The sequence below is a fragment of the Hyperolius riggenbachi genome, chromosome 8, assembly GCF_040937935.1.
Source record: "Hyperolius riggenbachi isolate aHypRig1 chromosome 8, aHypRig1.pri, whole genome shotgun sequence".
Taxonomy (NCBI): domain Eukaryota; kingdom Metazoa; phylum Chordata; class Amphibia; order Anura; family Hyperoliidae; genus Hyperolius; species Hyperolius riggenbachi.
Window position 1 is genome coordinate 83942416 of NC_090653.1, and position 27056 is coordinate 83969471.

The 27056-nt window shown below is 43.9% G+C and overlaps 1 protein-coding gene across 2 annotated transcripts in view; it reads right to left on the bottom strand.

The window, feature by feature from the left end:
• The window catches only part of LOC137528989 (zinc transporter zipt-7.2-like), a 73510-nt gene that overhangs the window by 14298 nt on the left and 32156 nt on the right, over nucleotides 1–27056 (bottom strand). The window contains exon 1 of one of the 2 annotated variants that reach the window (XM_068250838.1): nucleotides 23499–23629. The exons of the other annotated variant lie outside the window; for it this stretch is intronic. Within the exon in view, the coding sequence (XP_068106939.1) occupies nucleotides 23499–23520 (22 nt within the window). The 5' untranslated portion in view covers nucleotides 23521–23629. Of the gene's footprint in view, nucleotides 1–23498; nucleotides 23630–27056 lie in introns of those variants that run through there. 2 annotated transcript variants of the gene reach the window in all.

Genomic DNA, 27056 nt, shown 5'->3' on the forward strand with positions numbered 1-27056 from the left:
CTCCACTGTACAAATTAAGGCTCCAGGCATGTATATGCAGGAGTCCTTATGCCCACAGCTCCTCCCCCCCCATGTGCAGAGCGCTCCTGGCCAACGATGTGCGCTGCCAGGCAAGAAAGTGCGCAGCAATGCAGGTTTTGGCTGCGACTTGGCAAACTTGCGGGAGGGTTTTACACAGGAAGGGAGGGAGACGGAGATGAATAGGAGGAGTGCTGGGTTATGAGGACTCCTGATCATACATGTCTGGAGCCTCCATTTGTTCAGGGGAGTTCACCTTGGGTATCCTTAAAGTAGACACAGCGATGGCACTTAGTGTTTGCATGTGCGCAGCGCACCAATTCAGTTAGCCCTGGCCTATAAAAGGCATCCTGCACTGAGGCTGCCCACTGATACCTCTGTCAGCTTTGGTGTATATTGGCAACCAGGGCTGGTTCCAGTAACAATGAGGCCCCAAGGCAAAATTTCCCTCCTCGGGCCCCTGAGCCAACTGCTGACCCTCCCTCCTAATCACCTCCCAACTTAACTGTGCTTCCTGGGGCCCCTGCAGAGTCTTTGGCAGGGTAGTGTCTCACCTGCCTGCCAGCACAGGTCAGATGCTACTGTGCCAAATACTCTGTTTAGACCTTAGGGAGCAACAGTTAAGATGGGGGAGACACCTTGGGAGCCCATACAGGCTCTGGGCCCAGGGGCAATTGCCCCCTTTGCCTCTATGGTAGCGGCGGCCCTGTTGGCGACCTAGCACTTACTCCTCTGATTGATCTTGATCCTGACCTGGTTTGTTTGACCACTCCTTCTCTGTACTGCTAAGTAACCACCTTGGCTTGTTCTCGTGTTGCTGTCTGCTGCCTGCTCTGACCCAGATTGTTCACCATTCTAATTTATCATCTGCCTGCCCTGACCCAGTTTGCCTGAACCGACTTGGCCTGAATCTCATTTATGATAATTTCTACCTTCCTACTGACCCAGATTTGCTTCTCACTATGAGTATTCTCCTAATTGTGGTGTTGCCTGTTCTCTCTACCACTATTAGGGTTTCCCTTGAGGGTGACCTGGTGGGCACATGGCAGCTAAGTCCATTGTTCCTTGCGGGGAATCTGGTGAAGATACATGGTCACTTAGACCCCGCGCTATTGGGTACTCTCACCTCAGTGGGAAAGTCAACAAGTTGGCCACCAGCATAACATTCTCTCAAGCAGATATTTAGGCAAGCATTATTATTTTTTAGTATTTGTATAGCGTTGACATCTTCGGCAGCACTTTACGGAGCATGTTAGTCAGGTCACTAACTGTCCCTCAAGCATAACATGAATGTAGGAAGTATTAGAAGTCTCTAAGATCTATGTACATGTTATTGCAGACTCATCCTATATTCATGTCTTGCTTGACATAAAACATAAATGAAATATAACTCCTGGAAGGATCCATAGGGAATAACAGTAAGTTCACTTCAGCAAAGAGCATCTCTAGGGATCCTGGTGCCTCATCAACCTTCCCTTGAGCTGAGACACATAATTGCCCTCAAGTCTACAGTGGTTGCCAAGCATATCTATATATAGAGTATTTGCTCTCCTTGGTTGTCAACAATATCATGCAACACTACAAGTGATCTTATCCCCATTGCTTATCCTCTTCTTATCCTTTATTCTCCTTTCTCTCACTAAGCAACAAAGCAGAGCTAAGAAGAAGATCCCTGGTGTATACATCATTGCATACAAATCACTTACTGCACGTCTTACATCTTAGTCCTTACAGGTTCCTTTATTCTTGCTTTCATGGAATGAATACTGATGATGAGGAACAAAGGAAAAGTAAACTAAGAAATATTTTAACTCAGTTCTCAATTTGTCTCTGGCCAACAATGCACTTATGATGTTTTATTGAATTTGCTCCACTAAGGTGACCTGAAAATCATTCAGTTGCATAGTATTTATATAGGAGAAAGTTGTGGAGGAAGTCAGACTCTACTGTTAGCACCGTCCTGTAATTTAAAATAGCTCATATATAGAGTAAGGGTTGGGACTGGTGGTGGGACATGGTGGTCAAAGGTGTCCAGCTAAATATATATTGAAACTGATGATCCCTGTCAGTGGTGGAGTTTAATGCAAAGTGGGAACAATGTTGCACTACAATTCCCCCTATTTTTGTTTTGTCTAAGAGATACAAACTTGAAGGAGGAATGTGGTAATGCACAAAGTGACTTGAAGTACCAAGAGGACAGATCCCTGGAATGTGGGCCAATTTTTTTAATTGGTAGCATTTGAAGGAAGCACCTCTATTTTTGACTATATAGACTTTTGCGAAGTGGTTTGTGTGGCACTATAGTAGATGTTGCAAGCCTAATGGCCCCGTATGCAATTCACGTTTTCTCCTGAGTTTTCTCCAAGTTGATATTTTCAAACTCGTCAATAAATACCTTTTAAACCACCAGCAAGCAGGAAAATACTTAAAATAATTGTGATAGTATCCTTTCACCTACTTTTGGTTGTATTCCAATTACAACTTGCTGAAAAATTATTTTAAAGAGAGGATGAAACATTGTCTCCTAGAAGAAAACTCAGGAGAAAAAGTTAATTGTATATTGGCCATGGACTCTACAGTAATAACTTATTGAAAATTGGGACCTCACCTTGAGCAAATACAAATGGAGGGGGCTATTCTTTTCCATCACGATTGAGATTGATTTATTTGTGTCTGTTCATGAGTCCACCCTCAGAAGAACATTCAATAGGGATGTGCATGGCATGATTACAAGGAGAGAACCACTGCAATTCAAGAAGAACATTACTGCTTATCTATAGTGCCTTTAAGTAAACCAGAAGTGAGAAAACTCACTTCAGGTTTGATACTTAGCTGAGTAGAGGGAAGGCTTGGGATAGTATAGAGCCTTCCTGTTCCTCTGCCTGATATGTCATTCTATTGCTGTCCGCCAGTAAAAAGCTATGACCTGTTTGGTCAAACAGCTACAGCATATACGGTAGTCCGGACTCGTGCATGTGCAGTAGCGATGCACCCATCCTCAAAACTACTCGGGGACACAAGTACTGTAGTTCCAAAGAACTATTCAGTCAAACAGTTTTACTATTGGACATGGACAATGCTGAAATGATAGGCTGGGCAGAGGAACGGGAAGGCTCTATACTATCCAGAGCATTGCCTCTACTCGGGTTAGTATCAAACCTAAAGTGTATTTTCTTACTACAGGTTTTCTTTAAATACCATGTGGATTAAGCTTAAGCCAGAAGGCGATTTATAAAATATTGTGTAGACAAATGAAACTTTTGTAGAACGATTTGGCCCGAGTGAAATGAGTTATGTTTAGAGAAAAGTAAACACTGCATTGCAGCATAAGAACACTGTACTATCCAGGGCTGTGGAGTTGGTACAAAAATCTCCGACTCATAAGTTTATGATATCAACCACAATGCCCGGTAGAAGCCGCCACACTTCGGAGAGCGGCGAATCGCGACGGCACGCCCTTGGATGCCATGTCCCATCTGTCCTTTTGATCCTCGCTTGGTAAGCACAGCTCATTGGTCAGCGGGCACGCTGTCTTCTCTGCACTTGTCACTTATTCATGTGTCTTTGCACAATATTGTCCAGCGTGGTTACGCTGTTCCTACTTTAGCACTCTGCACTTTATATATATTTTTTCTTTTTACCCATCTGTGGGTTTCCTTATGCATAGTCACTTATATCAATCACGTGGTTTCTCAGATTGCCTTGCTCTGTGCATTGTATCCTATTAGTGGCATTTAACCTTTTGACTACTGCACCTTACCAATATTGTTGTGGTCTATGGACAGTGTTATTTATTAAGTACCTATATATTGTATACATTATGTTTTTTCATATACACCATATTGTCTGGTTGCATGGCTTCCAATTGTTTTTAAATGATTTTATATGTAGATTTGAATAAAGTGATGAATTCATGATTTACTGCTGAGTGGTGCGGTTTTTGAGGGAACTACTTTTCTTGTTTAGTTTCTTCATAAGTTTATGAAACCACCGACTCCGATTCCAACTCCGACTCCGGGTGCCCAAAATGGCTCCGACTCCGACTCCTCAACTCCTTAGTCTAATACTTACCAGGGCTGTGGATTTTGTACAAAATCATCCGACTCAACTCCCGACTCCTCAGTTTGTGAAATCTCCGACTCCAACTCCGACTCCGGGTACCCAAAATTGCTCCGACTCCTCGACTCAGACTCCAACTCCGACTCCACAGCCCTGCTACTATCTATCTGTGAAACATGGTGGTGGCACTATAGTTTGGTCTGCCTTGTTGCCTTATGACCAGAAGTTTTGCCATAATTGACGGAACTGTGAATTTTAACCCTTACCAGGAATTTTTTTAGGAAAATGTCAGTGGATTTATTTAGGAATTGAAGAGCAAAAGAACACGGGTCTCACAGCAGGACAATGAGCAGCATTCATTAATGATTATTGTTATTGTGTTTTTCAACTGATATTTTTATGGTAAGTTATATTTCAACTAAAATGTGTTTATTTGTTCAAAGATTTATACAGCGCCAACATATTATGCAGCGCTGTACAGAGTACTGTATATACTCGATTATAAGTCTAGAAATTTAGGTCTGACTCATTAAGTAAAAGTAAAGGGGTCGACTTATACACGAGTCACGGGCAACACTGAGCACACTGAGTAATGTGTGTACTAATAGTGACATTCCCATTTGCAGCAATTTACCCAGTGGTAGGTGATACATTCCTGATAAAGGAAATACCAAGAAAGCACAGATCCGAAAGTCCTGGCCACAACAATTACCAAGGAAAGGGGCAGGGGAATAATGCTGGACTGCAGGAAGAGGGGTGAATAATTGCTGCACTTGGAGGCCTGGAGGAGTTGTTGGCTACACTTAAGGGACAGGAGGGGTTAATGGCTGTAATTCTGTATGCAGTGCACTCATTATCCCCTCCTCGGCCCCAAGTGCAGCCGTTAACTTTGCTGGGTAGACTTATATTTAAGTCAATAAAAAGTTCCAGCCTAAGAGGGTCGATTATACATGAGGTCGACTTGTGTTAGAGTATATACAGTATATTGTCTTGCCACTAACTGTCCCTCAGAGGGGCTCACAATCTAGTCCCTACCATAGTCATATGTCCATGTATGTATCGTGTATTGCATGTATGGGGAAACCAATTAACTTATCTGTGTTTCTGGGATGTGGGAGGAAACCAGAGCGCCCGGAGGAAACCCACACAGACACGGGAAAAACATACAAACTCCTGACCTAGCTGGGATTCGAACCAGGGACCCAGAGCTGCAAGGCGAGAGCGCTAACCACTACGCCACCGTGCTGCCCCTTATGAAAAAACTACATTACATGATACAAGCTGCAGTATCTTCAGGTTGGCTATTTCCAGCTATATTCCGATCATTAGTTAATGCAAAACGATCACTTTAAAATAAGTTTTGCACTGAAAAGTGCGAAAACAGGATGTTTTAGAACGTCCATTTTGCATTAATTTGTTAAAATAAATACATTTCAGGTCATATATATGCAGAAATATTAAAATTTATAAAAAGTTAAGAAACTTTTCTCCATCATTGCTTTAGTAAAGTAAAACTGAAGGGGAAAAAAAGTCAGATACTTAGCTATGGAGAGGAAAGGGTCTGGATCCTGCTGAGCCTAAAGGGGCCCATACACTGGTCGATTTCAACCATCAATCGATTGATTCTATAGAATCGATCGATCAGAAATCGATTCTTCCAAATCAGCCAATTGATCAATTTGATCTATCTGACAGGATGGAAAATGTAGGTCGATCTGCTGCTGGCAGCAGATCGATTGCCCATAGAGTTGCATTGGATCTAATGGTGCAGTAATGCCTTTAGATCAATTTTTAATAGATTTCCAATAGACTTAATTCTGAAATCTATTGGAAATCTGTTCCTAGTGTGTGGCACACATCAGATAGACTTGACAGACATCTGACAGAAATCTATCTGATGGTCGAATCTGCTGCAAATCTGTAAGTGTATGGCCACCTTTAGAGTTGAGAAGTGATCACTAGATAGTTAATATATAAGTACAGCAGCTATGCAATAAAATACAATAGCAGGTTTCAGAGCAGATAAATTGTACTTTGGGAATTTGTAGATAGACAATATTACTTGTGGACAAAAGCAAATATAACTCTATGGGTAATACAAAGTAGGAAAACACATTTTAATGAATGTTATGTCAGAGTTTTATCCCACTTTAACTAAAGCAACTTTTCTGAATCCATTTGTTGAAAGGAAACACACAGAAACCATGCTCACTTTGCCTCTTTCTCCAAGCAGGTACTCTTTCTTAATGCTAGGTATTATTTCAGAAAAAAAGACAGACACCCAGACTTTGTTTCAAAACTTTTATTAAAAAAAGTAGTGGTAAATTCTCAACTTCTGGAATCACACAAATACATTTTTCAAATCACGCAAGGTTTAAACAATGTTTCTTAGAAACAGACACTGGGACAAAAATGTTTTTTTTTTGCAGTTAAAGATTTATCTGCCATGTTCTATATAGTGAACCTGTAGTGCTATAACAGATGATATATATAAAGGGTTGATTTATTAAGCTGTGCTGCTAAAGCAGAGCAGCTTAAAGAAAACCCGAGGTGGTATTTAATTATGTTAGTGGGGCACAGAGGCTGGTTGTGCACACTAACACCAGCCTCTGTTGCCCCATGGTGTGCCTCCAGGACCCCCCTGCGCGCCGCTATACCCCCCGCAGTGCTAGCGACACACAGCGTGTCGCCAGCACAATGTTAACCTAAGCGCTGTCAGTCAGCGCCGCTCCCCCGCATCGGCGCTACCCGCCCGCGTCACTTCCCTCCTATCAGCTGGAGGGAAGGAACACGGACGGGTAGCGCCGATGCGGAGGAGGCGGGGGAGCGGCGCTGACAGACAGCGCATAGGTAAACATTGTGCTGACGACACACTGTGTGTCGCCAGCACTGCGGGGGGTATAGCGGCGCGCAGGGGGGACATGGAGGCACACCATGGGGCAACAGAGGCTGGTGTTAGTGTGCACAACCAGCCTCTGTGCCCCACTAACATAATGAAATCCCACCTCGGGTTCTCTTTAATGACAGCAACATGAGGTAAAAATCTCCTACGCACGCTATGCTGCGGTAGTGCAGCATAGCGTGCGCTGCTAACATAATGAGCGCTCCATTAACTTAATCGCCACTCCACTGAACTTGCACTGAGCCCCGGCATGTCCAGTGGATACAAATGACGAGATTCCTGCACTGTGATTGGCCCAATAGACTGACTGTCAAGTGGCAGGCAGCCTACTGGACCAATCACAGTGCAGGAATTTCATCCTGTGAAGCCACTGCACCCACTGGGGCTCAGGGCGGGTTCAGTGGAGCGGCGATTAAGTCAATAGAATGCTCGTTAAATTAATGGAGCGCTCCTTATGTTAGCAGCGCACACTGCACACGATGCTACACTCAGGCCTGCATTTACATCACAGGAGCCTATAGGCACAGATGTCCTGGCACCCTTTACCCTCCATGTACCTACAAATGCCTGCCGAACCATAGGTAGCTACAGGTGCCCCTTACTATTATGTAGCCAAAGCTATCCACAGTATTAAGTAGGTAGAGGTGCCCCCAACTGAAAGGAGATCTGGTCAGTGGAATACCGAGACCTGTGTAAGTAACCTCTCATTTACATTCTGCGGAGACTCTGCACAGGGAAGAAGGGAGGGAGGCACTTGGGGAGGGGAGTGAGCCGCCTTTCCAACATCGGCGCCTGTAGGCACGTGCCTCCAGTGCCTTATGGTTAATCTGGCCCTGGCTACACTACCACAGCATACCGTGCGCAGGAGGTTTTTACCTCGCAGCAGCGCAGCTTAATGAATCAACTCCTATATATGTAGCTACAGTAGCCATTGGTGTTCGAATTCATCATAGTGAATTTGAACACCTGAATACTTCCTATCACCGCTGTTCAGCAACAAGCAGACAGGGTTAGGAGGAGGTCACATTGCATTTCACGTGACTCTGATACTTCTTCCTTCTGGTTTTGGAAGTATCAGAGTCCCGCAACGCAACGTAGCACGCAAGTCCGTGAACTCTTCCTGACCCTGTCCACTTGTTTAAATACACAGCATTATTCAGGTGTTCGAGATGCCCACTAGCTGGGAGGATTGCCTTGCCTGTATTTTGTCCCCCTCACACATGATTTTCTAACTAGTACGTCATTCCAAGATGAATACTGCAAAAAAAAAAAGGTTTGTAAAAAATAAATAAATAAATATGTTCTCCAGTCATATAATAATACTGATACTAAAGAGTATGTTCAGTTACTGGCCTTATGTGTTGGTAAACAAGCTATTTTAGCTATAGCTACTGTCTGAAAACAATGTCTACTACGACTTTATGTATTATCATCAATGGTTAGTGTAGGGGGAAGGGGGGGGGCACAACATGAACACAGCAGCAGAAATAGTTTGGGAAACAGTATCCTGATAGAAAGTTAAAGGGACACTTAAGTCAAACAAAAAAAAATTAGTTTTACTCACCTAGGGCTTCCAATAGCCCCCTGCAGCTGTCCGGTGCCCTCGCCGTCTCCCTCCAATCCTCCTGACCCCGCCAGCAGCCACTTCCTGTTTCGGTGACAGGAGCTGACAGGCTGGGGACGCGAGTGATCCTTCGCGTTCCCAGACACATTAGAACCCTCTATGCTGCTATATGGTATATGATAATATGATATATGCTATAACAGCATAGATGGCGCTATTGTGGCCAGGAACGCGAAGAATCACTCGCGTCCCCAGCCTGTCAGCTCCTGTCACCGAAACAGGAAGTGGCTGCCGGCAGGGACAGGAGGATCGGAGGGAGATGGCGAGGGCACCGGACAGCTGCAGCGGGCTATTGGAAGCCCCAGGTGAGTAAAACTCATTTTTTTTTTTTGACTTAAGTGTCCCTTTAAGTATAACCTGAAAGTCTGACTCTAGAGGTGAATATAGTATTTTTTAAATCAACCTTCAGAAGATAGAATGGAAAGTCTGAGTGATTACTTTATAAACGTTGCTACTACACATGGGAACAATGTTCCTTGCCATCTTTAAATGATGTAGGATGCAAGCTCAGGGAATGGTGACATCAGTCAAAGACTCAGGAGCTACCAGCCAGAGACAAATGGACCACATATAAGGCTACGGGTTGTCTTTAAGGTGGTCTATTTACTTTTAGTTGTCAATTGACAGCAGCTTGGGACACTTTATTCAGCAGATGGCAATGTCCATGGTGAAGCGACTGTAAAATACGTTAAATTCAGAAGAGATAACATCTAAAAAATGTAAACCTAGAATTAAAAAGGCAGGAAATAAAATACACAATAGAACACAGAATGAATGCCAATACAATTTTTTTCCACATAACAATTATGCACTCCGCTAAAAGCACCCTGGGGGTTGCTACTGATTTTTTTTTTTCAAGAAGTTGGTCATTCAGCATTGATTAAAATGCAAAGAGCTTCTATTGTCAGTCATTAGTTGATAATTCTCTGGCATGGAGTAGTCAGACCACGTTGGAGAGCCTGTGCTGTCTTTCATGTGGCCTGCTTGTGCCAGACAAGAGAATCCTCTACCACTGACTAATGCCAACCAGGTGCCTCAGGGCCTGCATGCTGCACAAGGCAACATAAGCTGTTTAGTAGTACTCATGTGTAGTGGAAGATGAAGACTTGCTCACTGACTGCAGAACAGACCCCAGAGTCTCTGATGTTGTGTGATGGGTAAAAGAGGCGATAGTGGGTTCCTCAAATGTGCTGTTGGAATCTGGGTCTGGAAGGTCCCTCTGCTGGGTGGATTGTGCAGATTCTGTGTTTGCATGGGCATTTTCTCTGTGGGATGCCATAAACGAATGAGAAGTTGGATAAACTGATGGTGGGGGAGAATAAGATGGAGAGGGGGAACGGTCATAGTTATAGGAATATGATGTAGAACGAGAAATGTGAGGGGCATGGGAATAGGATGAGGACTGAGAAGGTAGAGGATCATGAGTATAGGTTGCAGAGTTGGGAGAGTGAGTAGCACGAGAATAGGACGAGGAGTTGGGAGGGTAATAGGTCTTGGTGAAGGATGAAGGCTTTTGAGAGGTGTGAGTTGAAGAATATGGTAGGTTGGAGGTGCTGTGGAATGACAATTGTTGGGCAATGGGCTGAGGTTGTGTTGATGAAGAGGCAGGAGGAGGGTTTCTTGCCAGAAGAATTAAACTTAGAATATCCATTTTTAATTTTGTTAAGTTCTCCTCAGGAATGAGGCGTAGATCAGGCTCGAGAGATTTTAGGAACATGGTCATATGGTCATCTTTCTCACTTGCTGTGGTGCTCTGCTTGATTTGGCTCCTCATACTATCCAGTACACTGAAAATGCTGTCCTCATTATCTTGGGATTTCTTCCAGCCGCCTTTACTAGCTGCTGTTTGCACCTTTTTTGGAGGAGGTGAAAACAAATGTGAGGAACGTAGAGGATTAGGACTCACATCACTTGCTGCAGGTCCCTCTTCAGTGGGTTTCATGAGGCCTTCAGAGGTGGCAGCTGGTGTGGGCAACTGCTCCTCCATGTTCCCAGAAGTTCTATAAAAGAAGGAAGGACTATATAATTCATGGCACTTTTCTGACCTTCTGTTATGTTCCAAAATTTTCTAAGATCAATACGCTTCAAATCCTTTTTTTTTTATTTTTTATTTTTTTTAACTGCAGGATTGCAGTGCCCTTGAAAGACAATGGGACATAGACATATACTTGAAAAATGATATGAAGATATTTCAAAAGAAGAAAAAAAGCACTGATTAAAAATTGTAAAAAATAACCTTAGAATACACTTACGACCTTTTTTCGAGAGATGGAATTAAGGACATCATTTCTTTAAAAATGGGATAGACGCGATAATTTTTCTGTTCCTGCTCACTTATCTCCTCTTCGGCTTTAGGTTCATCTTTCTTAAATCGCTCCTTCAGACTTTTCCATTTGTTCTTGAGCATGTCAACTGTAAAAGCAAAACAAAAAAAAATAAAAAAATATATTTTGCAATAATATTAATTTAATACTGCTGTACATACTAGAAACATGGGGAGAACACGAAAAGAAAATACATATCAAGTTCATGGATTAAACTACTATGCTGTGATATTTGTCGACCATTTTTAATTTTTAACCTTTCTACATAAATATGATCTGAAATACTGTCTGTTTTTTATGCAAGTCCTAAAACTAGATAATGAGAACCCAGTCAACTAATGAATCAAAAACATAATGTTTGTTCATTTAATTCTTCAGGGAAATAATCCATATATACCGTAAATTGTTGTGTTTCTGTTAACTGCTGATCAGTCCTGAACATTAGCATAGATGGATTTTAGCCCATTGCTCTTTAGAGAACAGCTTCCGTTTAGGGATGTTGAGAGCTTCCAGGCATGAGCTGTCCACTTTAACTGTTTCCATAACATTTAATTAGAAATAAGGTCAGGACTTTGACTTGGCCATTCCAAAGCATTAATTTTATTTTGCTTTAGAGATTTTTTTGATCAGCCTGTGTATTTAGCATCTTTAGGCCAACTCAGACAGCCTCTGCTGCATTGTGTTGTATCACAGCAGACTTCAGACATGAGCACATATCTGTTACAGTTTTGAGAAATGCAGTACAATGCAACCCTGAACACTTTTCCAGGCAGTTTTAGGCACTGCCTTTCCTCATGACAAATAGCATGCCTCTGCATGTCAGAGCAAAGAAATATTTAAACAGGAATGCAGTCTTGTTGCATGATCCATTTTCTCTTGCGCTTCAGTTCAAAAATGAATACCTTGACATCTTCCTTCAGAATCTGCTGGAATAATACAGAATTCATGGGTCCATCAATAATTCAAGCTCTCATAAGCCAAAGCATTCCAAACCAGGACATTGCCACCACCTTGTTTCACAGTTGGGATGAGGTTCTGAAGCTGGAATGCAGTGTTTTCCCTTTGAAAAAACAGAATATTATTCTTTCAAGTCATAAAGTTCTATTTTTTGTCTCATCCATCCAAAGAGCTTCCTGTAGCTTTCTAGCTTATCATCGTAGATAGGTCAATGCTCTTTTGGATAGTTGTGTTTTTTTCCATGCAACCATGCCATGCACACCATAACTGTTTCATTTTCCTCTGATGGTGGTCTTATAAACAATGACATTAGCCAGTGCAAGAAAGCATTTTATTTCCCTGAAGATTAACCTGTTCTTTGAGATGTTGCGGAGTAATCATCACTTGCTCCTGAAATCACCTTTGTTGGGTGACCATTGCCAGGGAACATGACAATGGAGTCGAATTCCTTTTGTATAGAATTATAAGTAGTTTTGACTGACGATGATCCAGATTTCTGTTCTGCAAATAAAGCACGGCCTTACACCTCATTTTCATTCCACTGAATCAATCACTTCACTTCATTTTCCTCTTGAAATGAATAGATTATCTAAAAGGCTCACATAGTTTTGCCACACACAAATTTTTAATTTTGGACCAGTTTCTTAATAGATAAATGAACAAGCATAATGTTTTTGGCTCATTTGTTCAAAGGACAACTGGCCGGAGAGGGATATGGAGGCTGCCATATTTATTTCCTTTTAAGCAATACATCAGTAGGCTCACACACCTGAAACAAGTATGCAACATCTGATCTGCATGCTTGTCCAGGGTCTATGACTAAAGTATTCCTAGCTACCATATCCCTCTTAGGTCAGTTGACCTTTAATGGGTTCTCATTAGCTATCTGTACAACTTACATGAAGGATCACATTTTAGGCTGTATTGAAGCAGAAATATTAAATAGTCAAAATGGTTCTTAAACATTCAAGCATCACCGTATAGTGCACAATACCTACATTAGAAAGTATTAGAAGATTACAACATTAAGACTGACCTTTTGCTTTTCTCACCTCGGGCTTCAAAGCAGTAAAACTGTGGAAGATAAAACAGCTACCAGCAGGCTTTGATTTTCTTATAGCTGTGTCTGTATAAATCATCCATGATATCCCAGGTCTTTGGTTCTTTTATTTGCTTGGTAAGCAGGATGCAACTTTTCAGCCATCTTGCCTTAGACATTCATCTTTTAACTTTCTCCTGTTTCTCCCAGGGAATTCTGGGCAGTTTCCTTTGGACATCGTTGCTAAACCGATTCCCGAATGTGACACAGGCATATATGTAAAGCAATCAGGGGTGTTCTCATTGAAGCTCATTGTGGCAGCCAAGTCACTCGCAGTTAGAAGTTGCATGCAGTGGTTGCTTATCAGAGCCTGTATGGACACTCTCATCCAGTTCCGGGATCTCATATGGCATGGCAGTTGGTCGGCGTTTGCTTCTTGAAAAAAAGTTTAATAAATGTGTGGATCACTTGCTCCCGTGAATCAGCCATTATATTTTAAAGGCTAAGTGCACATCTTTATTATTATAAAAATAAGAATTTTCAGTAAAAATCATAATTAGGGTTTAGGGAAAGTTAATTAGTCTAGCATTTCAGATTTGGCAACTGTTGCAACAAACATATAATGCAGTAGAAATGTCTACCAAAATCAGAGACTCACGACATCATGTCTGGTATAATGGTATGAAATCCACAACCCTGAAAAGTGGACAAATGTCACACAAGGCACACCCTTCACTTATGAATTCTTGGTTATATATTAATAGCATCCCTTATTTATCATGTAACATGATATTCAGCGCATAATTCAGACTTCCTTGAAGGACAACTAAGAGGGATAAGGTGGATGCCATATTTATTTCCTTTTAGACAATACCGGCTGCCTGGCAGTCCTGCTGCTCTCTTTGGCTGCAGTAGTGTTGGAATCACACAGCTGAAAGAAGCATGTGGCTAATCCAGTCAGATTTCAGTCAGAAACGTCATATCTGCATGCCTTTTCAGGGTTTATAGCTAAAAGTATTAGAGACAGAGGTTCAGCAAGACAGCCATGCAATCTGCACTGTTTAAAAGCAAAGAAATATGGCAGCCTTTCTATCCCTATCACTTCAGGTGCGCTTTAACAAAGTAAAACTCAGCACTGCAGGCATATTTTAAAAAGTTATGTAATGGCAGGGAACCTAATAGCCATATTGGCCTGATTATTGATAAAGCACTAAGTATGATCTATTCTGGAAGCAGATGCATCTGAAGGCCAAAGACTTGTATCATTCCAATATTTTGTGTTAGTTTGTTAGTTACTATTTACACCTATGGAAAATCTGTTCTTTTAGAACATACATGTCAAACTCCGGCCTACGGGCCAAATCTGGCCCTCAGAGCCATTCAATTTGACCCTCAAGTGTTTTCCCCACTTTGCATTATGTTTGGCCCACTCTAGACCACCAGGGAAGCTATATTGGAAGTGAAGCCCTAGAACACAAGGAAAGCCATATGGGGGAGGTAGAGGGAAAGTGCTAAACACTAGGAAACTGTATAGGGGAGGGTGGAAGCTCTAGACACCAAGGAACTGTATAGGGGAGGGAAGGGACCACTAGACCCCAGGGAACTGTATAGGGGTTGGAGGGGAGCCATTAGACACCTGAGGATTTTATAATGGAGGATGGTGGCCAGGAGACATTGAGGTTGGCCCGCGACTAGGTCCCAGTGTACAATTTCGGCTCACTGTATTTGCGTTTGACACCCCTGTGTTAGAAGATCCCCCTACTGAATGGCTCCAGCAGGGGTTATTGTCTAATTTAATTGGATTATTTGGATAGCAGTATATACTCTCATCCCTTCATTACCAGGAACCTTTATAGGGCAAGCAGGGAGTCTGTAGAGCTCCTATGACTGTCCGCAATAACCTGTGTTTGTACGTGTGTGTGTTGGGAGAGGGGGGGACTCCATTCCCTCCCACCTCAAAAACCCTGTCCCAGGTGTAACTTCAATGTGACGTGACCCTGCTGAAATCTCGACACCCCCCCACACACATACGCTGATCACCGGGCCCCAACCCTCCCACCAAGATTAGAGGCAGCACTCCAGCGGAGCTGCATATCTTCCTCACTCCCCTCTTCTTCACTGAAGTCACTGTACAGTCTCCCATCGGCTCCCGCCTCTGCAGGTCATGTGACAGGATAATAGTCTGCACAGCGGGCCGACTACAGTGAAAAAGAGAGGCGTGAGGAGGACATTCTGGATGACTTTAATGTATGATACTGCCATTGCTCTGCTCATTTCCAAAGGAGCAGCCCCCTTAGCGGGGGTTATTGTTATACCCCCTGCCCTGTCCCATTGCTCAAAGGAATAGTAGGCTGGTAAACCGAGCTGGGAGTATCCCTAGACTGGCCAGTTTTATCTAGCTCATTGCCAGCTCCTAGGTGCATGGATGGGAACTGCAGAAATGGATTAAAGTGTAACTGTCGGGCATAAATTCAAAAATCAATTCTTTATTTTTGTCTAGTAAACAAGTAATACGGATGCTAACCAGGCAATCCAAAAGTTAAAATCACTATTACTTTTCTTGTTGATAAATTATCATTCCCCAGTTTACCTGACTCTTATTTGGTACACACAACATTTGGTACGCAAAAAGGAAGTTGCATGGCATGCTGGGTTGTCCTTTTTTTGCTTCTCTACTTCCTCTCAGACTTCACTAATGCAGCCTGATTGGCGGAAGCTTCTTTCCCTCCTGTTTTCCCCTCCCACACCTCTGTTCATCTCTGAATGGCCAATATTTCTCATGCTGAGGCAATGCACTTTCTATAGTGAAGGGCAGGCAATACATACACAATCAGACAGAGCAGAGTAAGGGAGGAAATGTCATTAGGATTGGCTTCAAAATAGCCACACTTAAAATGTGAGATGCTAAGAAGGATTTTCTCTTTTTTTACTGTAGAAAAATAACTAAAATCTGAATGTGGACAGTGTAATACATATGTTATATAAGTAGAGCACGTATTTATCTACTTATATATGTGGGTTTTTTTTCTGAGATAGTATGGCTGACAGCTCCTCTGGGCCCTAGGCAAGAAAGCACTTTTTGTCCAGTGCTGATGGTCACCTGGATTTTTTAGTTAGATTTGGTGGTGGATAGCATCCATCAGGCCCCTAAACTTGCCCAGAATTGCCTTGTGGATGATCCGGCTATGGGGAACTGGTATATTTAAGTGTTAATGAACTGTACACAATCTATTTTATGTATTTAGTCTGAACTAAAAAATAAACAATTCTAAACTGAACATATTTTTATCTCACATGACTGTTCCTAATTACCTAACTCTCGCTTAATTGAGGTTTTAATTTGGTGCTTAAAAGTAATTTCATCTGTTTATGAACTGAGATTTAAGTCCCATACACACGCTCAACAGCGGTCTTTTAAGGCGGGGACACTTGCCATACCACCGCAAACGACTGGTCCGTCAGACCCTCCCGCTGGGCGGACGTTCAGCCGCCAGTAGCACGTGTGTACGCGCTGTCGGCAGACTGATAAGGCTGTTTCTAAACAGCGCAGACACACGTGCTATGCTACAGTCGGCTGAACATCCTCCTAACGGGAGGGTCTGACGGACCCGTCGTTTGCGGCGGTATGTCATGTGTAGGCACCTTTATGCTTTCGCAACTTGTGAAACAAGTTGAAACACTTAAAAAAATAATTTTGCTATTGTTCAAAGAGCTGATAAGACTGATAAGAAGTCAATTCAACTTTAGGATTGACTTCTTATCAGTCGTATCAGCTCTTTGAACAATAGCAAAAGACTTTTTTTAGGTGTTTCAACTTGTTTCACAACAATAGTTGTTAAAGCATAAAAGACCGCTGTTGAGAGTGTCTATGGAGCTTTGATCAAGGTGCTATGTTTCAGGCTGCTCCTTTCTTCCCAGTTCTCATTGTCCAGCTGTCAGTAGGCCAGTTCCTGCGACTCCTGTCATCAATATTACAGGACCATCAGTGATGACAGCTGGCCAGTGACAGCAGCAGAGAGGTGTACAACTTACTTTGTCAGCATGATTAACACAGGTTACATACACACATACATACACAAACTGAACATTGATGAGGCAGGCGGCAAACTGTGGTATTAGGACACTGAGCTCTCAGCTTGCTGCACAAAGACACTAAGGGGTTGATTCACTATCACTATAGCTCCCCTTATTGCACGCTTAGCGAGCCTTATCAGAGTTAACGTGTGTTATCTGAGTTAGTGTGCCTTATCAGAGTGGCATAGCGAGCGCTACGAACTTATGCCTGCTAATTGGCAATGACGAGAGCTACACTCGTCCTGCCCTGAGCCCCTGTGGGTCCAATCACTTTAACCCCCTTGGCGGTATGAAAAATACCGCCAGGGGGCAGCGCAGCAGTTTTTTTTTAATAATTTTTTTTTAAATCATGTAGCGAGCCGAGGGCTCGCTACATGATAGCCGCTGCTCAGCGGCATCCCCCCAGCCCCGCCGATCGCCTCCGGCGATAGGCGATCAGGAAATCCCGTTCAAAGACGGGGCGGAATGACGTCACCGACGTCAGCGACGTCGGGACGTCATTGGGAGACCCGATCCACCCCTCGGCGCTGCCTGGCACTGATTGGCCAGGCAGCGCTCGGGGTCTGGGGGGGGGGGGCCGCGCGCCGCACCGGATAGCGGCGATCGGGCGCGCGGCGGCGGCGATCGGGGTGCTGGCGCAGCTAGCAAAGTGCTAGCTGCGTCCAGCAAAAAAAAAAATTAAGTAAATCGGCCCAGCAGGGCCTGAGCGGCACCCTCCGGCGGCTTACCCCGTGTCGCACACGGGGTTACCGCTAAGGAGGTTAAAGGACATTATCCCCGCACTTTGATTGGCCCAATAGGCTGCCTGTCAAGTTTCCTGTGAAGTGACAGGCAGCCTATTGGGCCAATCAAAGTGCGGGGATAATGTCCTTTAAAGTGATTGGACCCGCAGGGGCTCAGGGCAGGATGAGTGGAGCTCTCGTCACTGCCAATTAGCAGGTATACGTTCGTAGCGCTCGCTACGCTACTCTGATAAGGCACGGTAACTCTCATAAGGCGCACTAAACATGCAGTAAGGGGAGCTATTGTGATAGTAAATCAACCCCTAAGACCTAAGGAAGCGGGATGTAACCCATGAAACGCGGCGTCTATATTCTATAGTGTTCCTAATAAAGTGATTATAGACGTTTTAATACATATAGGACTCCTTCTCCCACCCCTCTAAACCCTGTCTATGCTTCTCATTGGTCACTACCTCTGTCACTACCCTCTGCCACAATCTTCACTCATGGTAATTCCTGACTGACTGACCCACCCACCAGCTCTACAGAGGACCAGAAACTTTACAGCAGAAAACAAGTTCACTTTTCCACCACTTTCCTTCCATACACTGCTAAAGCCTATGTTCAGACTTATGTTTTTACGATGCATACTGTGTGGAGTATATCATCATGTTCAATGCACTGACCATTGTGCTTTGCATATGATCCATTTTTGCAGGATTCATTATTTTATTGCCTGGCTGGTGGGATTTGCAGTGGCACTGCGCCTGCACAGAACGCTCCCGTCAACAGGAGCGCGACTGCGAGCAGCGTGTGCTAAGGAGGGAACCCTAGAAGAGTGGCTGATGGGGGACCCGCAGCAAGGGACAAAGAGGGCATACATTTCAGCTTCACCGCTGCATGCCGTTGCTCTTGCCAATCCAGTGATGCTGCAACCCGCTCGCTTTGCTGTCACAGTGACAGCAGAGCTCTATATCTCATTGACTCCTTACCATGTGATTACTGTGGGCTAATCACAGTAATCACTAAGGGAAACGGTGGCTCTGGTCCTTATGGGTCCCGGAGTGGTTAATATTTGTTTCCTAATTAAGAAAAGAATAGGGCATTACAACCTACCCGTAATTTACGGAGATGGGCATACCCATTTAAATAATTCCTTACACTTTGGCCAACATGCATCCAGGATCAGGCTCGGACTGATCCACCAAAGTGCCGATTTTTCCATCGGGGGGCCCAGCCGCCCCGCCTCCTGGGGGCCCCAGCGTTGAAAAGGAGGGGGGCACAGCACATGAATGGGGGAAAGTGGGCACAGAGCGGCGGGGAGGGGGGGAAGCCTCCCCCCCCACCCTCACCTAGGGCCCCCCTTCCGCGCTCCCCCCTCCAGAATTGCAGCCAGCCAGCCGAACGGCTTACCAAGATAGCTCTGCGTGCCACTGGTCTGGTCGCCTGCACTGACATTGTCCAATCACGCTCTCGCAGTACTTCCTGTAAGAGCGTGATTGGACAGTGCAGTGCAGGAGACCAGACCAGCAGCGGCACGCAGAGCTCTCTGATTCTCCCGGTAAGTGATTCCCGCTCGCTGCCGCTGCTGGCTGGCAATTTTGGAGGGGGGAGCGCGGAAGGGGGGCCCTAGGTGAGCTTCCCCCCCTCCCTTCCGCTCTGTACCCACTGCCCCCCCTTCCAGCATGGGGGCACTGAGACCTGCCTACCTAACTGGAGGGGGGGGGAGCATGGAAGGGGGGGCCTAGGTGAGGGAGGGGGGAGGCTTCCCCCCCCTCTCCGCCGCCCTGTGCCCACTGTCCCCCCTTCCAGCATGGGGCCCCTCCACTAACTGGGGACCTGCCAACCTAATCTGGGGACACCTATAGACCGTATATCTATACTGGGGACACCTATATACCTGCCTACGCCTACCTAAACTGGGAAATCTACCGGCTGCCGCCAATCTGATTGCATTTTGTGGGGATATCTGCTGCCAATCTGATTGCATTTTGTGGGGATATCTGCTGCCAATTTGATTGTATTTTGTGGGGATACCGGCTGCCAATCTAATTGTATTTTGTGGGGATATCTGCTGCCATTTGACTACTTGATGAATTATCATGGGGCATGTAACTACTTGATTATTTTATCTAAAATGTATCTGGTCGGACCTAATCTCTGTGAATAACACGTCTACTTATTTTGTGTATTTTTAACTCTGCCCATGACCCAGTGCGTGGTGACACCCATCTATTTTTGCTGTGCGCATGTGGTCATATCCTTATTGGAGACTCAGAAGTGCTCACAATCTATTCCCTACCATAATCATGCAACATTTCTAGAGTACATGTGTATGTGAGCCCAAAATGGGGGGAACAGGGGGATTGGGGGGGGGGGGGGGGGGGGGAATTTGAAACTTTCTTGGTGGGCCCTTAGTGTCCCAGTCTGACCCTGTCCAGGTTAGTTGGTATATAGTACAGAAACAGCTTAGTACAAACAGAATCATTGAATCCCACCCACAGAGAGCTGTTTCAGGCTATCTGGCCCTAATTAGTGCAAGGCATGGGTCTACATGGCCCTCTGGGAAGTGGGGCTTTAGAAGTAGTGTTACAGAAAATGAAAACATCACAATTTGTGCATTTATATATTGCCATGAAAATTTAAATCAGAATTATAATCAAAATCATTGTTCAACATAATATAAATCACTATATTACAACACTAGTTCTTATGGTCTCCCAACAGATCTTGTTTTAAAGCGCAATTGTCAGCCACAAAACCAAATTCTATTTAAACATTGCAATGTGTTTAAAATGCTGCCAGAAATCTCTCTCTGCAAGTACAAGCTCTCCAATCTATTCAGTAATCTCTTTGCTTTTATTGTATTTTCTCAGTCCCCAGGCTCTTATCTGTGCCATTGCAAATGACCCTCCCACCTCCCAGCTTCTCAGTGATTGGGTGAGTAGACTGCTGCCTAGCTGAAACATTATCCTCTGCTCACTCGTGTTTACAAGCAAGGCTGAGGTGACTCAGCGATTGGAGGAGAAAAGAAAAAAAAAGTTAAGGGAAGAAATGACATCAGGATTTAGCCTCAAACTGTGGGCAAAGGACATGGCCCTCACAGGAACAAAATTCTCTTCGTTTACTATATAAAATGTACTGAAATGAAAACGTAGACAGTACAATACATGTGTTATGTAAATAGATCAAGTATTTATCTACTTATATATGTGTGTTTTTTCCACTGGCATAGAATAGCTAATCCTCCTGCTTTAAAGAGGCACTGTAGCGACATATTGTAGAATTCAGTAAAGTATCCAGGAAAGCCACTTTTACAGTAGTTTTCCTGGTTTCAGCAAAACACTTCCTATACTGTATCTATATACTGCTGTATGTTGACCTGTAGCCCCGCCCTTCCCTGTTATTCTTAGCCGAGGCTGTTTAGCTATGCAAAATTCTCCTCTCAGAGCATTCTGGGAGACCAGACATTATTTCCACAGGCTTCAGAATTCTCAAAAATAAACATGCTGCAGAGATGCACCTGAGGATTAAATATGTTGCTGCTTGCGATAAATTTCAGAGATATTTTACAATGGGCAAACACTAAAAAATGAATGTTGTAAAAAACAAACAAAAAAAAAACCAACAGCAATTTTATTAATTACGTTATTTTAACTATAGTTCCATTTTCAAGTATGCTAAAGGAGGCCACTAATGATAACATTTTGACTGTACAATTGTACCAAATCTACATTGTAGAAGGGTAAACTGAGTGAGTGACCTTTGAATGGATCCATACCATTACCTCATAACAGTGGTAAGATTATACAATTAAGATTATTTCATTAGTAGAGTAGGAGCAAGCACTACTTAATAAATCTCCTGTGGGTGGGGAAGGAAATCCTGAAAAAAACATGACAGAACAGAGCAATATTTGACCATTTTGGTGCACAACCTCTGTCACTACCCCAAACCCTATGTCATCTATAGGGATCGGGACTCCATCTCTCAGGCAACATTGCAGGGCCAAGGCTGTACAGATGCATCGTTAGCCTGCAGGCTAGTGATGTGTTCTTTTGCTATTCGAGAAGGGGAGGGCTAATGGAGCGGTGCATGGGGTACATCATGTGGTGGGCGGGGTGAGTGGGGAGAACAATGCCAGCAATTACCCAGGTCTATCCACCAAGCTTATCACTAGTGGGCAATGGGGCCTGTTGTGGACATGCTAGATTCTCGACAAGGGTGGTCTTTATCGTCCACCTTGGCCAAGTATCCTCTAGCCTAGGTAAGAGGCTTATGATTAGTATATAGGAGGAAGGCAGTTAACCTACCAGTATGACAGGATTGTTATAGCACCAGCAATGCTATAATTATGCTAATCACATGTCCATTTACGACAAAGGTGAGTATACGTGTCCAGTTTTCATTGACCGCCGGCATCTGATAGGCTGAAGCCTATCAGAGGCGGTACAGGACAGATCACCGTCCTGTACCGCCTACAGAGGAGAGGAGAGGGAGGGAAGGAGAGGGAGGGGGGAATAGCGCTGCGGAGGGGGGCTTTGAGGAGCCCCCCCTTGCAAATCACAAACAGACGGTGGCGATCAGACCCCCCCAGCAGGACAAAAAGGGGGGGAAGTCTGATCGTCCTGCCTGCAACGTGATCTGTGCTGGGGGCTGAAGAGCCCACCCAACACAGATCATAAGAAAATCACCCGGTCCTTAAGTGGTTAAACAGTACAATTTCATGTATTTCATGTAACCAGAATCAAGCTGTGCATATTAATTCCTTAAAATATGTACTTGGCGTGTTAATGTGGTACCCTCTCCAGCAGGGTGCCCTAAGCCACTGCCCAGGCTGTCTATGCTAAGTAAACAGTCCTGCACTTTAGGACTGAAATTGAAAATTCCTCCCCTAAAAAAAATGGATTGCATGTATAACACATACTCAATTATTGTAATTTAGGCATTATTATTGTATCTATAAATACATACCGTAACAACTAGACCTGGACTTTCAACTGTATGATTTTTTTCAAAACAACAAACACACAAAACACCACTAAAAGGTGTCTAACTGAGAAAATGTCAGATAGTAAAAACAAAAAATGCTAGAATATGGTTATGAGGTGAATTGATAAGCACACAAGCTCTCTGCAAAGCGTAATACAAACATATACTAATAGTAGTACAAGAAGTCCCCGGTTAACAGACTAGATAGGGACCATAGGTACGTTCTTAACCTGAATCTGTCCATAAATCCAAACGCTGTGCCATCTCAAGTCCCCTGTACCTTGTAATTACCATATGGAAATATAGGAAATATTTTATAAAAACTAAGGCAGCCCAAAAGCTTAGGTGGTTTCGCATATGCACTTTTGTGCGCGTTTTCTGATGAATCCCGTATGTGGATAAAAACGCGCCAGTCCGCGCCGATATTCAGAACACAATACAGAAATGAAGCATCAAGATGCCATTTTTTCTCCTTCAACAGAAAACTGCATTAGAAATATTCCAGCCCAATGGTTAACATGTCAGATCCAATGCGTCCCTGCATGTTAAAAACCACATGTGGAGGAAAAATGGACCCTAATACTTAATATAAGGAATTTTTCAGCTGGAAATATTATGTAAATATACTACTTGTTTTAAAAGCATCATTGTTGGGTATACAAAGGGGAACATCAGTGTGAAGGCTGGATTGTCTTTAGGTGACTATACATTGCTGCAGCAAGCTTCTGTTATGGTATTACCATATGGAAACATAGGTTAAGTGAGGCCATAAGAACATGTTTCCTACCTTCAGACAGATTGAGGTCCATGTTGGATGCAGAGGGTGTGCTGAGAGCCGCAATGAGAAATGAGATATCCTTCTAGCTGTGGCTGTGAGTCCTGTGCTGAGGTAGCGTAGTATGCAGTGTGTAGCTGTGTCCCTTTATCACTGGCAGCTGCAGGGAGGTGTGACATGCAGAATACACTCCCCTGTGCCTGCAGCCACATCCATCCTGCCTGAGCATATCCAGTGACAGAGTCAGCATTGTGCAGAGTTGTCCAGATTCAGCCAGGCGAAAGAAATGCCTGCTACAAGGAGGCAAAATGATCCACCAGACTTTTGTGTGCAAACATCACAAGACACCAGCGCTGACTCACATTACAAACCTTCACAAATAACAGATCTTTTTACAGGAAAACAATATACAATGTTGCCGTCACAAGCCGGGAAACTGAGGGCTCTTTTACATTACATGGATTCCAATTTCCAATTTAAATGCGATTTTACAAGCGATTTTCTAGATTTAAAAAAGAAAAGTCCTCCATGCTGCGTATTTTCTGCGGTTTTTTTCTTGTGTTCCTAGCATCCAGTAAAAAATTGGAATCGCAAATCAGAATTGTAGATCGGAATCACAAATCAGATTAAGGCTTTGTTCACATCTAAAATCCAAATCGCTGACGGACGCATTTGGCGATTTTGAGAGCGTTTTTTCCCCCTCCCGGCACGTACCTGCACACTATGATTTTATGTAAAGCGCTTTTCAAAGCGCTTTTGCAGAGCGATTTCTTTTTTCACTTCCTGACCCAGAAAAGAATTAATACAATGTATTTATTCTTAAAAGCGCGAACGCAATCGCCGCACAAAGCGATTTTGTGAGCGTTTTGCATTTTTCCTATACCTTCCATTGTAGCAAAATCGCCCTAAAAATGGTACATGCAGCGCTTTGCTGCGCGGATCGGAAACGAACCTCTCAGATGTGAACACTCTCATAGGGAATCATTGCACACGCGCTTTTATGGCGATTTTGAAAATTGCCGGTGCTTAAAAAAACAAAACGCAAAACGCCCTAGCTGTGAGCAAGCAGTGACAGAGTGCAGGGGGCCTCAAGCAATTTTGAAGTATAAAGGTGGCCTCGCACGATACAATAAAATGATCCAATTTTATGGCAATTCAATAAAAACGATTGGTTGAACTGAAAGGTTTTTTTGTCATTCGTTCGAGAAATCTAATCAAAATTTTTTCTTTTTCTTCAATAAATGGAGATCGGGAGTGTTGGGTTTTTCTGATCAATTTTAATGAAAATTGTATGTGTGGTAGATTGTCAATTACTTGATGTACAGATCCAAGCAATTTTTTACTGAGTTTTCAATCATTTTTCCCCCCAATCATTGGGGAACAAATCATTGGGGAACAATTGAACATATATGTGTGGTACATTGGTCAGATTTTTCAATCAGTCAGAAAAACTGATTGTAATTAAAAATATATTTAACAATTGTATGGTGTGTGGTCACCTTTAAGCCCCATCTACACCATACGATTCTTTGTCTGATTCGATTCAATCCGACATGTCCGATTCATGATTCAATTCAATTTCCAATTCAAAACAATGACAAATTGAATCGAATTCAATCATGAATCGGACATGTCGGAATGAATCAAATCGAATTGAATCGGACAAAGAATCATATGGTGTAGATTGGTGTAGACAGAGCTTTAGGCTTCTTTTCCACAAGCAGCTGAAGGCGGTAAGTTTACTGCTTGTCAGCTGCTTCCATCCACCGGCCAGGTGCTTGCTAGCTCGGCACAGGCGGTGGGCAGGCGGCCCACTTATGGAGTTGCTTCTGGGTGCTAAGACGCCACATGAGACTTTTCTTGTTGCTGGGTAAGCCAGCCACGTGACAAATGCCGGCGTTACCAAACGCTTCCGTTCAGCTGCATGTATTTTCAGCCGCATGCCGCTTGTGTCTGGCAGCTGGGAGGCTGAACAGCTCTACAAACGAGGCGTTCAGCCGCCCATGGAAAAGAGGCCTTTAACCAGTGGGAGTGATGACCTGCAATTAACTTATATTTTAAATGAGTTATCCGTGCTGAATAAAGAAAATAAACGCTACTTACCGGGGGCTTCCTCCAGCCCCAAGCTCCCAGGACCTCCCTTGCCGCACCTCTGCGCTCAGCCATTTGCTGGAGCTCCATCCCGGTCCCCGGCGATGACGTCAGAGCGACCTCCAGGTCGCTCTGTACTGCGCCTGCGCGAGCGGTGCTGTCAATCACCGCCACGTGGGCCGGAGCGGACTGCGCAGGCGCAGAACTACTGCGCCTGCGCAGTCTGCTCCGGCCAGCCCAGATAACTCCTTTAAACTGAACCCAAGGTGGGGATTACAATTAAAAACAAACAATGCTACCTGATTCGGGGGCTGATTGGATCAGGTAGCCGCTATCCCCACCGCTCTGCAACTCTCCTGTGGCCTGCACTGTCCCACTTTCGTTTTCGTGACTCCTGGGGTCGCCATGCTGGAAGAGCTGCTCTGTGTGTCTCACACAAAGCAGCGTGCAGGGAGGCGGGGGAACTGCAAGGGGAGTGGTCAGGGAGAGGCAGAGCTGTTCAATGGCAGCTGGTAAAGTGCTTCAGGAATGCCCCCAGGGGGCGTTTAAGCAGAGAATACCTCTCCTCCCTTTCCTCGAAATTGACGACAAGCGCATGTCGTCAATCTCAGGGAGTGATAGCGTGTGTGTGTGTGTGTGTGGGGGGGGGGGGGGCACAGAGGCATGTCATGGGGCAGGTAACATGCTTCTGTGTCCCATCTGCCCCCTCCCCCCACTGCCTCAGGTACACTTTAAAGAGACACTGAAGCGAAAAAAAAATGATGATATTATGATTTGTATGTGTAGTACAGCTAAGAAAAAAAAACATTAAGATCAGATACATCAGTCTAATTGTTTCCAGTACAGGAAGAGTTGAGAAACTCCAGTTGTTATCTCTATGCAAAAAAGCTATTAAGCTCTCCGACCAACTTGGTCGTGGAGAGGGCTGTTATCTGACTTTTATTATCTCAACTGTAATTAAATTGTTTACTTTTCCTCTAGCAGAGGAGAGTTTATTACTTCACAGACTGCTCTGAAAGACTCATTTTGAATGCTGAGTGTTGTGTAATCTGGACATATTATAGAGTGATGCAATGTTAGAAAAAACACTATATACCTGAAAAGAAAAATATGAGAATATTTTCTTTGCTGCTAATCTTCTAGTAATTATTCATAGTACACAACCAATTCATTATATCATATATTTTTTTTCGCTTCAGTGTCTCTTTAAGAAGATGGAACTGCACCTGGCAGTAACGGTGGTTGTCTGTAACAGTAAACCTTTACATAATATACACTTCAAATAATTGTGACATCTTCATCCAGTAGTAGTGGTAGTAGAAGTATCAGGCATACTTGCTAAAAGGTGGGGTTTACTCACAAAACTCCAGTTAGGGTGCAGTACCCTGCACAATAACTATTGTGGACTGTATACCCCAACCCCTATACCCTCCCCTTAATCCCACAACCATCCCCTACCATGCTAATGTTTTTCTTTGG